Genomic DNA, 13,765 nt, shown 5'->3' with positions numbered 1-13,765 from the left:
TATTTTTCCAATTAAATACCTTCAAGCCTCCCATTTTAAAATACCTTAGAATGCATTTATGCATTCTAGATTTCCCAGATAAAATGAAACAAAAAAAAAATCTGAAGCACTTTTGGATACATTGACAACATTGTGCTACTGCTTTGTTTGAGAAATAATCCACATGGAATAAAATATAAAAGCCTGTTCCACACTATAAATAAATCCACTGCACTGAACAGCAGGAGGAAGTGGAGACAGAAAGGAGATGGGTGACAAGACTTGCCACTTCAAACTCCACAAGGAGTGAAGAGGAAGGAAAAGCAAAGAGGAAGCAGGAGGTGAGTGATGTGTGGGATGGGGAAAGGCATCCAGGAGAGTCAGATCTCCATGGCAAGGGAGAGCCCCGCCAGCAGCCAAAGGGCCAAAGGCTGGGACAGGCAGGGAACAGCAAGCCTGGAAGGGTGATGGCAATAAAGACACCCAGATGGAAAACAGGCAGCAGGGATGAAAAGCCATTTAAAGATGCTCAGCTGAACATGGGTTTCTCTGCCAAGGAGCAGGGAAGGAACAAGGATGGCTTGGCCTGGACTGAAGGGAGGGAATGGAGCGGGATTGGACAGCTCAGGCAGAACAGAGCAGGAGGGGAATTGGGCAGCAGAGTCTGCAGCCCCCACAGAAATGCTCCTTTGGGCTCAGCACCGAGGCACAGATTGCTGGCTCCAATCACACTTGTGTGTGGCCTCCCAGAGAAATGTGGAAACAGAAATTGCTGCTTCAGCTCCCAGCTCCTCCCCACATCGGGAGCTCAGGTCAAGAACGGCGATCCACACCAAGAATTCCCCCCTGACACACACGAGGGTTACACCCAACACCACACTGCCATACTGGAAGTTCAACTTTAAAAAACCTATTTATATATAACCTAAAGAGAAATCAGGGTTCTCCAAGTGCAGGCACACAAAGCTGGGCAGTTTTGGACAATTTCTGAGCAGAGTCAGCTCAGTTTTTGATCACTGAAATGATCGGACACTCCCCAAACTCACAGTGCACAAACCTGGTTCTGCCATTTCCTAACTCCTGAGTGCTTGACTTTGTACAGCCTTAATAAAGGTCTTTTAAAAGTAGCTCTCTGTGGGTAATTGTGTGTGGGACATTTGCCAAACTAAACATGAGGGAGTTCAAGAGGCTTTTCTAATCTTGTGAGTTTATCCACTAAAGAAAAAGATTTGATTAAAAAAATGAAGTACAGCTGAACTGGGAACAATACTTTACTACGAGCTGTTCTTCATAGGCACTTCGAAATCTTGAAAAAAAACCCCCACAAAATTAGGAACTTATTAAATCAGAATGAAATGCACCAATGAAGAAACATAAACAGAAATGCCAGATGTGTAATGTCAACTTGTAATACACAGCTTCAATTAATTCTTCTTAATTCATTTGTTTTCTTAACTTCTTTTTGTTTTGCTCCCTGGAGAAGGCCATTTTCTAATGACAGATCACAGGAGGAAAGATCCAAAGTTCAAGTTTACTCCAAGGAAAAGCAGCCTCATTTCTGTGCCCACAGACCCCACATCCCTTTTGTACTTTCCACTCTTGCAGAGACTTCAGGACAAACTCAGGCCTGGACTGGGAGGCAAAGAGATCTAGGTGGAAATTTAGTAAAGGTTTCAGTTTTACTCTTTGAGAACAAATGTGAAATTAGTTCTTGAACAGGAGCTGAAGCCACAGGAAATGGCAGAGGGAATGACAGGCACAGAGTCACTCTGTGTGCAGTGCTCACTGGAGTATCACGTGCAAGATTCCTGGCTGGCTCTCACTTGTGTCATTGTAAAAATAATCTTCATTTATCCAGTAAAAAAACCCCAACCCATTAATCAACCAACTTTTATAGTTAAGCAGATTTGAGCAGTGGAAACACAATTACTTTGTTCTGTGAAGTGGATCTTCTCAAAATCCCAGACACATAAACTGAATTTCACTCACCACCTGCCACTTCTCAACTTCCTCACTTGAGGCTTTGGGCTGTGGATGCTCCCCCATTCCCAAACCATGGCACAGAGGCTCTCCAGGCCCAGTGCAGCACCAGTGCAGCACCAGTGCAGCTGTGATCCAGCCACTACAAACAGGAGCTTTTATTTTATGGGGCTTTAATTTCAAACAGAGGGATTTTTGGTGGTGCTTTCTTCTTCACTTACTTTATAAGAAAACAGGACTCAGGATGTGGAATTTCAGGACATCACATAGGGCAAGAGAAACATAGTTTGAAACTTCAGAGCACTACAGTGAAGCCACTACTGTGCCTGAAAATTAAGGACATTGCACTGAAAAGACAGAAGTGCCTTTTTCTGAAGAAAAGGGATGACAGTTTTCTTCCACTGGGCAATGCAGCATCAAGTATGTCAAGACATGAATGATCCGTTCCTTGTGCACACCACGATGTAAAATTGCTGACAAGAATTGCAAGTTCACATGTGCAGCAGATACAAACCCTTCATAGTTTATTGATGAACAGAAATTCTAGTGAATTGCAAAGTGAAGTTCCAACTTTATCCCACTAACAGCATTTCAGGAGGAAAAAGTAACACCACCATCGAGCTTTACAATCCTGTATTTTTAGAAAATGACATTATGGTACATCAATCCCCTCAACATAACAACATGACATGATCTTGCTCTTCAGCCCCCAGGCTACTCCCCAGTAACCTGAGCTGGTCCTGGCTTGCACATGCAGCTGTTCCAGCTGTGCATTCCCAGCTGACAACTGCCAATGCACAGCAATAGTTATGATCATTCATGCATGGAGTATTTGCTTTAAGATGTGGAGAACTACATAAAAAATAGAAGAAACCATTTTCCATTTGTTTCCCAGCTCTAGGCTTCAAGACATTTCAGGTATCTGTTTATCCCAAACTTGTCCAAAGAGTGCACCAAGCAGCCTCTACTGGGTGTTACAAAAATCAACAATAAATGTGCAAGTGGTCATCTTAAAGTAACAGCAAGGACAATAATTAGATTAGTAATAACTTGATTTCTACTACCATGGATCAATCACAGGTTTCTAGTATCTGATGTTGTGTGAGGACCCCAGACAATAATCTTATTTAGAAACTCTACATTTTGTGCACAACTTGCTAAGATGTACAATGTCCTTCAGAATAATTCACTTGCTGTGAATACTTCATGAGAACATTTCCTCTTGTGTTGTGTTGTCATGAAAGGAACAACTTACAAAAAGAGCCAGGTGGCTTAAGAATATCCATCCAATCTATATTTGCACTCTATCTACAAACTGGCCTTTTAGGAACCTTGGAAGAAAAAAAATCCTTAAGATTTCTCTCTACTGCCTATGGAAGAAGGGTTTGGTCAAACAAGGAGTGAGAATTCCCCCGATCTGTCACTTTATTTCAAGCTCAGCAAAGCAAAGCATTACCCAGACAATTCAGGGCTACTGTGTTCAGGCTCTTGTCAAAAATGGTGAGGGAAAAGCTCAGGATTTTGTTAAATTCTAAAATACAAGCAGTTCATTTAAGAGTCTTGTTTAGGACTGATGGTGTGGATTGGCCCAGCTGCAGGCCACTGAAATCCAACAGGGAAATCCTCTCCTGGTCTCCTTGATTAGTGTTTGAAGGGAATCTGGAAAAGCATGAGAGGGTTTTCTGGGACCTCTTTAGGATCCTGGAGTGCAAACACCAGGAACAACTTTGCTCATGAACAATCTACAGTTCCAGGCTGGCACAGACACCAGGAAGTGACTGCTGAGCACTGGGGGAGGACAGAGTTGCTGCTGGCTTTGCCCTGGGCCAGCAAAGGCAGCTGGGGTAGCTTTCCACAGTGCAAAACCTGCCTGGAACACCACTCCAGATATCCTCACAGGAGACCAGTTTAAATCTTCCATCCTCCTCCTTTATCTTGCACAGACAGTCATTTTTTTAAAAACCAACCTCTTTTAGGCTGTTTTTAAGCACAACAAAGGACTCTCGAAAAAACTTATTTTTTTTCAAAGTGAATCAGAAATTTCTGATAAGAGAACAAGATATTTACAGCCACTTTAAAAAAATCTACTTCATATCTCAGTCTCCCTTCAGTAAAGGTTTCCTCAAATACATTCTTCAAAACCATGAAAATTCATTTTGCAGTATCACTCACAACCCCGTCTTTCTGAAAAGAATGCTTCATTAGAAAGTTTTCTTCAGCTTCTACTGCCCAGGAAGTATCTTCTTCTTGATCAATTCTGCCCCATTTGTCCCATAGACTCTCCCTTTGTCCTTTCCAGCTCATGTCCCAGAGCTGCAGTGGCTCTGTCCCTTCCCTCTGAGCAGACAAGGCACCAGCACTTCAAAATGCTAAAAGTACACCTCTCCTTTCCACTGAATCTCCTACAAATACTTCCTTGTGTTCAGAAGCAGAACACATCAGTTACAGGGGGTTTTTCTTATTAAGCATCACATAAAATTTCACTTATTTGCACTTGCAGAGGGGGAAGCCCTTGAGACACAAGTGGGACAAACAAAAAAGTCAAGGGGTGCAGCAGACAGGCTGCAGCCCCAACAGTTTTCTCACAGAATCCCAGGAATAGGGAAGGAATGACAGAAGTCATTTTTAAAAGACTCAGCTTCATCTTGTAATATGCTTCAAAAAATTTTGTTAGTGAATGTTATTGGGTCTACCATTTAAGAATAGATGTGAATTTACCTGCTCAAAAACTGTTTCATCTACTGAATCCATCATGTTTAAACACTCTGAGTTTCTTTATACACCTTGTGGTAAAAGGAATCTTAGAAACAAAATCACCTTATTCTAAAAGTGCTGTCAGGTGTCTGAACTCCTGAACAACTTTTGTGTGTCAGGCTCATGCTGGGGTGGCTTGGTTTGATTTTAAAATTAGTCTGGAAATAGAAATTCACCCTGAAATACAACTGCAGATTTCCTTATGCCATGAACAAGCTGAAAGCTGACAAGAGAACACTGTTTCCTCCCCATCTCTAAAACTGAGAACAGGACAAAAGTAACAAAGGAAACATTAATTTGGGGGCTTTATTTAATTTTTCTTTTCTTTTTTTTTTTCCTTTTTTTTTTCAGATGCTACATAGTCAAACAAGATTGGTCTTTTTACGGCATAGGACTAGTTTACTACTAATAATTTTGTTTCTCCCCTAGATAGGCTTATTTACATACAAAAACAGTTTCCTGACCACTGTTTTCCCAATGCTCAGATGATCAAAACTCCCAACAATTGTGTAGTGCCCAAAACACCAGGAGGCAGAAGAATCTTGCACCACTACAGCAGCAAAGTTTTAGTTCTTATCACTGGCTTTGAACAGGTGCCTTTCATACCACAAAGTATTAGTCAATTCTGTGACAATAAGGAAACATGAGATGAAATACATTAAATAAGTCAAATATGCATTAAACATCTCTGAATAACATTTTAATTCAACTAAATGAACCAACAGCAAAGTAGCTTGGTCCCTTGGTGAGAATGAGGCATTGACCTTTATTCTGAAGGAGCCCCTCAGTGCTGCCCAGCTCCCTCAGTGCTGCCACAGACAAATCTTTGCAGCTCCCCACTTCTCATTTAAGTGCCAAGAAATTGGTAACTTGCACAGAGTTGAAGACACCGACAGAAACTGTTAAATTCATGAGCAGAATGGTGGATTAACATATTTTACAGAAGTTATCAACTCCTCCTGCCTAACCCAGCTCCAAACATCCCTAGGGCCAGCTCCAGCAGTGGAGGAAGAGGTTTTTCTAGTTTTCCTTTTTTTTTTCTTTTTTTTTTTTTAAAAGAGGTAATCCAGCAACATGTACCAGGGTCTAAGAATGTTTAAAATGACATATACAATATTCCATTGTAGTGTTAAATCAGGATTTTCTCCCCCTTTCATCACTGAAGCATATTCTCTTTCATTCATTCCCTCACCGTACATTTTGAACTTTCTAGATTATGTTACATAGTATTTGTGCAGGGGTAATTTAAAGGCAAGACCTGTGAGATGTCATACATTAATTTTTTTTTTTTAAACATTGTTATGAATAAATTTAATCCAATGATATGGCAGAACCATCAAACCAATTTACAATTTCCAGCATGCTGCCTCTACAAGGCTATTTTTCCTATAATTACACCAAAGACAAAGAACAAAACCACCAAAGCAAGTAGTCTGGAGCTGAGCCCTTCGTCCTTGACAGCAGCTGCAGAAGGAGATATTGGGTTGTTTGTCTGGGGTACCTTCCTCATCCGCAGTCCATCTTCTTCCTAAAGGAAGAGACATGGATTATTTCTACCAGAAAAAGCTTTAAATGTTCACTCCTTAGGTGGGTGTTATAGAAGAGGTGAGAGTGAATTTACAGCTAAGTTAGAGCTCTGTTTCCTGAATAACCCTGAGAAGGAAGGGTGGTGAGGCAGGAGAGGAAAGCCACAGGTTCATGTCCTGCTGAGGGATGGGGAAGCACTGAGGAACCCTGCAGGAACTCCTTGAGACAGCCCCAGCACTTCAGAAAAATGATGGAGGAAATGCCATGAAGGTGCTTTTCTTGCCTCTAAGCAAGCAAGGTGCTGTTGGGGAAAGTGTTTCTCAGTATAACCAAGATGAAGTAGCATGTTTGATACACTCCTCATTCCCCATGTCAGATGTCACAACAGATCTTCCCAGTCCCTGAAGGGAAATCAGTTTTCCCCTTCATATTAATGTTGACATTTTGACATGAACCTAATGGCAATAATTAGGATATTTTCTTGATAGACTTTGTCTGCTCACCTGATTTAAAGATGAGACAACAGATAAGACAATGTAAGACCAGCAGATCTCATTTCAAGGGGATGAGGTCCCCTCAGCACCCCCTGAGCCCTTGTGCAGCACAGCTGTGTTAGCACACTCCAGTCACACACACACACTCACAGCACTTCAGGAGAGGGGCAAATGAGTCTTTTGTGACTTAATTTGTGTTCAGCTGAAGCAAGTGTTAGACTTTTTAATGTGATACAGTATTATAGTGCAAGAGTATAAGGTACCAAAGCAAAAGTCTCCAGTCTATACTTAAAAAAATACTCAAACAAAATTGTAATGGAAGTTACAGCAGCCTTAAAAATTGTCAGGTAAGTGAAGTTCGAAGGGCTCAGAGTAGGTCAGTGTTTCTCACTTCTGAATTTAAAGGGGCACCTACAAGATCTGAAGGTGAACTTACTTCTTATTAATTAATTAATTTACTCATTGATAGCCACCCAATACCTCACTGCTGCTCTAATTCTGAATGGGGACAACTGACATTTGCAAACAAGAAAATGTTGTTTGTATACAACACACTTTGTATAGAAACAACAAATTTCCATTTAAATATTTTTATTTCCTTCTGACAGTGACTCCAGCCTGACACTAACAGCACCTGGTAGCAGGCAGTGATTTAGCATTGCTTTCTGATGTTTTACAGATGTTTTTAACACTCCACAAAGGGAACAAAGAGCTCACCCACCAGGGATGCTACTGCAAGATCAGCTCAATTCTAGATAGCTCCTGTAGAGTGTTTATTCAAGACTGATTTGCAAAATAATTAAATAAAATCATATAGAACGTAAGAGAACTGAGATGCTGGCAAAACAAGAACACAAGGAGAAGTTAGGGTCACGTCTGTTATGTACACATATTATTTCTGTGCAAAACAAAACTGTTTCCAAGAATTCCTCCATGCATCAGCCAACCAAGCAGCATCAGAGCTGAGAGAACAGAGCTCCTTTCACTGGGCTGCACAAGTCACAACATCCACACTTTCCTTGGTGCTGATATCTATGGAAGTAGACACAGCAAATCAAACTACTGTAAAAAGAATTTTTCAGCAGAGTGATAAAGGTTTCTCAATTACTGGATTTCCCAGCTGTGTGCTGGATATGACAGGAAGCCCATTTCCCATTCATCTGTCTTAATTTGGCCATTTCAGCAGCACATTACAGGTGCAATTACTGAAACACTCAGTATTTGCACAACACTGCCCTCAAGCTCCCATCGGTTTGGGAGAAGGGGCCAAGTCCAACACTGAATGCTTAATTCAGACTGAGAAATTAGGTGGGAAAAGAAAAAAAGAGGAGGAATTTTCTCCTCTGGGTTGCTACCCAATCACCTTCTGTGAGTGCATGACTTGTGCCTCCTTTCAAAGGAACCATTGATTTCAGCACCTTCTCAGAGTTTACAGAGAAACCTGAATTATCTTTTACTTTAAAGACAATATTAAAATACTGTGCTAAGGTCAGATAACCAAACCTTTAAGATGTAAGCTTCTTTTTCAGGAAAGGGGTAAATCTGAAAAGAAAACAACAACAATCTTTACCTTAAACTGTTTATTCTCCTCCCGTAACCTCTGAACTTCTACTTGAAGCCTCTTATAGTCTTCCATTACTTTCTTAACTTCAGTGTCATCCAAAGAAGAACTTATTGATTTAGACATTACAGAGGAATCTGTCTTTGTTGCAGTTGTGGATACAATTTTATTTATTTCTATGTCATGCTGTTAAAAAAGGATAGAGTGATTTTTGGTTAGTTATTAACACCACACCACACACCTGATAAAAAGGAGGAGAATCAGGTAAAATTGTCTGTGCACACCTGACACATGCCTGTATCAAAAGAAATAAAAAACATTTTGCTTTCTGTAACTTTACTGTGATCCCAGAAAACACCAGATCAGCAGCAATAAGTGAAGACAGAGTATCGACTTTCCAGGCCCTGCACACCCAGAAATGTCCCTAAAGCAGGTCCCACAATCAGGGGGATTCCCATGATCCCTTCCCTCCCCAGGCACTGCAGGAGCCAGGACAGTGCTGCAGCTCCCTCCCCCTTCACTCCCCACTCCTGCCTGTCCCCTCTCCCTATTTCTGTCTCTCTCTGGGGATGGAGGAATTTGCAATCCAAGCTGGAAAATGAGGTTCAGACCTCCCAACCCTGCTGTCTCTCCTGCCTTTGAGTCTTCTCCATGCTCTGCACTTTAGAAAGGGTCTCTCATAAAATCCAACCTCTCCCCACCCAAGTAATTACATAATCCTAATTACAGACTGTTCAGTGCAAAGTAGAACAACTGTGCCTTCAGAAGCATTTTTCAGTTTGTTCAGTCCATTATCACTTTTATACTGGACAACACATATTTGCATTACAAATTAATATGTCCATTACCCTAACAAGAAAGAATCCTACAATATTATAACTGAGAATTTTTAATATAATTCCTAACTGCATGTGTCTTTCTCACCAGTATTCTATCAATTTACCTGACAAAATCAGAGTTGTACTAAGAAGTGTTGGACAGGCAAATTTATACTGCTGATGGTTTAAACTCTGAGCTTCACAATCAGCAATGAGCATCTTCAATTTTTTAAGTATTCTTTATCCTGTGACCTTTCACTAATGAAAACAGATCAACTCAAAAACTCCTTTATGCTACTGTTGCACTTATCAAGTTCAAACTGGCTGCTAGATACACCAAGGATTACCAAGATTTTAAATAGTTTACATTGTGTTTTTAAAGGGTGATGCCATCCAGGCAGTGAAACAGAGGGTTCTGCTTGTGCTTATATAGCTGTCTGTACAAACATGCCATTTTACAGGATTTACTGTGGTATTAAGTTAAATCACTCAATATGCATCTGAAAATACTCACAGGCTTATCATTTTCTGCTGGTAGCTCAAACACACACCTAAGTTTCGAATCCATGAGTTCTTCCGGTTTTGCTTCTTTCCACTGGAATAAGTTAATATTAATTTCATATTAAACAGATTAGTACAATCAGGTAGCTTGGAAATGCAGTGCTCTATGTAAACAAATCACATCATTTCACTCAGAAAGAACCCACAGGTGTTTATCACACTGCCATTAACCACATACAGGATGAAAAATGAGATCAAAACCATAAATGAGTGGTATCATAAAGACAGACCAGCTACTATGAAGTAAATAATTGCAAATAGTCTGAAATTTGCACAGGTAATTTATGAGAGAAATGGGAGTTGTGTCAGAGTAATTAGCAGAGATAGGAGGGAGTTATGAGCCTGCTTTTAAAAAAAGAAGAAAAAAAAAGTAAAAGGAGGGGTGAATTCAAGGGAAGGGAAAGATAACAAGCCCCCAAATAAATCACAGAGTTCTCAACTCTGCCCAGTGGAGCTCCTATTCAAACTTTTCAAATTTCACATGAGCTTTTCTTCCCGACTGGAATGAACTACAGGACTTCTCCTTGCTTCCCACATCCTCATTTTTCAGCATCAACAGCACCAGATGTGCTACATACACAGGGACAACTCCCCCTCACACCTTCTCTCCCCTTCAGCTGGGGAGTCTGCCATAAACAAGATTCCTTGCAACCTTTTTATTAGGAATCAGCAGTAATAAATCTCTGCTCAGTATCAGCTTTAACCTTGAAGTGAAAAGATTTATTCTCAGTGATAACAAACAGCAAGAAGTGTCCACACTTATATCCTGGAGTTCTCACGTGCTCCTCTTCACTTTGCCCATCCTCCTGGTAGCTTGGTATCCCTCAGCATATCTCAAGTAGGTGACAAATGACAGCTAAGCCCGTGCAACCTGGAGTAGTATTTAACTCATCCTAAATAGCTGAATCATAGTTCAGCTCTTCTGGGGCTGAAGTCAGTTCTATTTCCAGCTCCTTGGCTGCCTGTGAGGTGTTGAAAGCTTTATAGTACTCCCATAACTGGTCTCACCTGTTCATCCAGAATAGGAAGAGATCTGGAGAGTTGTAGCAAAACTGAGAACTGATCAAAGTGTTACAGGAAAAGGAATCATAGTGGTCTGGAGAGCTCTGGAAAACTGAAAGGCCCATCTAGGTACTAAAAACATTCTTTGCCTGCAGAATAACATTTGTCATGGTATAAAGTAACTCATAAAATTAAAGAGCTCAAAAGAAAGACAGACTGACTTATCTTTCTAGTGATGCAGACATTTTATTACTATTGCTGTTTCTCCCACTGGATCTTATTCTGAGCCCATTAAACAAATATAGTTCCATAAATCAGTTCCAGAAGGGAAATTATTAACCTGCAGAGTGCCTCAGCTTTAAGAAGCTATTCAGAAGAAGACACAAATTGCAAAGACTACTGAAGAGTATTTCTGGGTTGGTTTTTTGTTTTTAAGTAATGATCAAGCCACACACTTTTATAGTAATGGTTGTTTTCCTTTTCACATTGTGTCCTCAACAGCCACTGAATGCTCTCTCAAGCTAACAAAAGCTAGGCTGCAGAGAGCTTCCTTGTGCCTTCTTCTGGGGGCAAGTCTTGCTGTTAAATGAAAACCAGCAGTTGACATCATGGTTTACTCCTTTGCAGGTTGCCTTACATCTTATTTTTATGTCTTTTGTCCTTCCTCTGCTCCAGAACTTACTACATATTTCTAGTGCTCTCATTTGTAATCCATAGGACAGAATCTATGAGGGTCTTTCATTTACAAAGCCACAGCACACATAGGTAGGGGTAAAGAAAAATACAATACTTGTAAATCATCCTCTTGCATCTTGCAAAAGTAGCTGCTCAAGAGAAGACTCAAGACTGAGAGTAGATGCATAAAATATAAAAGATGCCACAGAATATATTCTGTATATCCTTAGAATATATAGTTCAAGCTGGCCTTTCTAAAGAAGGATATATTGCAAAAAACTAGATTATAAAAACTACTTATTTCATGGCTTGGCATCCCACTGCTGACAACAGCTTCCTAAAGAAGAAACCACAGATAATAATTTTCAGTGTAAGATTCCTGAGGCTCAAAAATAACAAAGTTCCTTGTCATGCACAGATGGAAACCTGGAAAAGCTTTCAAGGACCATTGCAAGCATGGTTTGACAGCAGCCCTTAAACAATGCAGTCAAAGGACTTACAAAATTCTACAATTAGAAAGAAATTCATTTTATTTAATTTCAATACTTACTACTGCTTCCATATCTGAAGTATCAGCTGGAGCAAACATAGACTGAACCATAAACTTGTGTTTACTTTTCTCATTAGGGTCATAGTCAAAAGGCTGTAGCATCACTGGAAGAAAAAAACCCAGAACACATTGCATTAACATTGCTCTGTGCAGAGTCATGCACTGATGACACAGTTACCAGATTTCAGAAAAACAAACATTGAAATGGTTTCAAGCTGTTGTTATGACCAAAGCAGCAGCTAAGATCAAGAACCTCATTTTAAACCAGAATTTTCAAAGGAGGAAAGAGAAACAGATTTCCTCAGTCTGTCTAGACTTTGGTCTGAAAATTCTGGAAATGCTGACCACTCTACAATATTCTGTACAAAGCTATTGCAAGATAACAACAGTAATTTACAGGAAATGGGATCATTTACATATCTTCTGCAACAGAGGGAAAAATTTTCCAAGACAGCATCTTTTTGTCTTGCTCCATCCTTGGGGCACAAGTACCAAGCATTTTGATGAGCTCTACACACAGTATTGCTGATGGTGCCTGAGAAAAGCTACAAAGTCAAACATTGTAAACCTCGAGGTTCAAGTCTCAGGATGGAAATTTCCTCTACAAAGTTTAAGAGTCTCATGGTATTTGATTTATCAAGTACAAGTATTTTGTTTCTACAAATAAGTTACTGCAAGTTTGTTACCAACTTATAGCTGGAATTTTATAGTTAAATGTGAGGTAAACTTTGCCTATGAAAGGTATGCAAGGAATGTGTTTCCCTTCATTCAAAAAATAAAAAGCATTCCAAAATTTACTTATGCAGAAAATGACTCTGTTTAGGGGGCAGAGAGGATGGAACAGCAGATTTAGGGCATGTGTGTGCTTTAATTTAATTTTTTTAAGCAAGATTGGGAATTTCCATGACTTTGCTTTTGGGTTAAAGCAACCTGAAGAGGTGCAGTTGGGTTTACATTTACATGGAATATTCTTCAATCACAGTGGTTACTTGGAACCCCCACAAGTGACACCTGGGTATTCAGCTATAGAGACATTAACAAACATGAGCTTGGCTTCACCATGAGACAGAACATGTGGAAATAACCAGTGCAGTTTTCACAACATGTTATTAGACCCAGCAAAAAGCCACCACCCCCTCAAACTGAAAATGAAACTTGCAAATACTGCCATCACTGCTGACAGAAAAAAATGGTGTAGGGTTTAAAAATCCACATTTTATGACTTGCCTTACTTCAGCCCCTCAATTCAATCACTAAGAAGAGAAGCAGTTCAAGAATTAGGACCATTTTCAAGTACTGGTGCTATTAACATTATGTGCCCAAATTCATATGCACTAATTGCAGGGGTTTGTCGTATAAAAGCAATATCCAGAGATCCCATTTGTTGCAAATGAAGGCAAGTCAAACCAATTTGCCTCCTTTAATGAGCAGGGTATGCTATGGCTGTGCCATCTTTACTGTGCACACAACCTGTGGCCATCAACAACCACATGCCTTTTAAAGCCCAAAGAGAAGGCAGGCAATAAATTCTCTCAGATGAGGTGCTTTAAAATTATTATATATTTTAAACTCACCTTGTAGTACTCTGGAATTATTCCAAAATAAGTGTCTGCAAATTAATTGGCTACCTTTAAAACTATTTCCCAAACAGAAGTGACTGCACTGTGAAAGCACAACTATTGCAACACTGCATCACTGAAAAGCAGCAGCATCATTTTTTCTCCTCTGTAGGAGACACTTAAATAATTTCAATGTGCAAGATCCAACTGGATAGACAGAACTTATTCAGAATTTATGGAACTTCTACAGATTGTGGTTTTTTCAGCTTGCTTTGCTGAGTGCAACTATCAGCTCATTTGAAAAT

At 40.0% G+C, this 13,765-nt stretch overlaps 1 protein-coding gene across 1 annotated transcript in view; it reads right to left on the bottom strand.

Moving 5' to 3' along the window:
• Nucleotides 1-2,461: 2,461 nt before the first annotated feature.
• VAPB (VAMP associated protein B and C) overlaps nucleotides 2,462-13,765 on the bottom strand; it is a 32,874-nt gene continuing 21,570 nt past the window's right edge. The window contains exons 3-6 of the mRNA XM_033075181.2: nucleotides 11,902-12,005; nucleotides 9,628-9,708; nucleotides 8,305-8,481; nucleotides 2,462-6,241 (exon numbers count right to left, since the gene is read on the bottom strand). Coding sequence (XP_032931072.1) covers nucleotides 6,083-6,241; nucleotides 8,305-8,481; nucleotides 9,628-9,708; nucleotides 11,902-12,005 — 521 coding nt within the window. The 3' untranslated portion in view covers nucleotides 2,462-6,082. The remainder of the gene's footprint in view (nucleotides 6,242-8,304; nucleotides 8,482-9,627; nucleotides 9,709-11,901; nucleotides 12,006-13,765) is intronic.

The sequence above is a fragment of the Catharus ustulatus genome, chromosome 17 (genome assembly GCF_009819885.2).
Source record: "Catharus ustulatus isolate bCatUst1 chromosome 17, bCatUst1.pri.v2, whole genome shotgun sequence".
NCBI classification, from domain to species: domain Eukaryota; kingdom Metazoa; phylum Chordata; class Aves; order Passeriformes; family Turdidae; genus Catharus; species Catharus ustulatus.
This window is presented reverse-complemented; position numbering and strand designations above follow the sequence as displayed.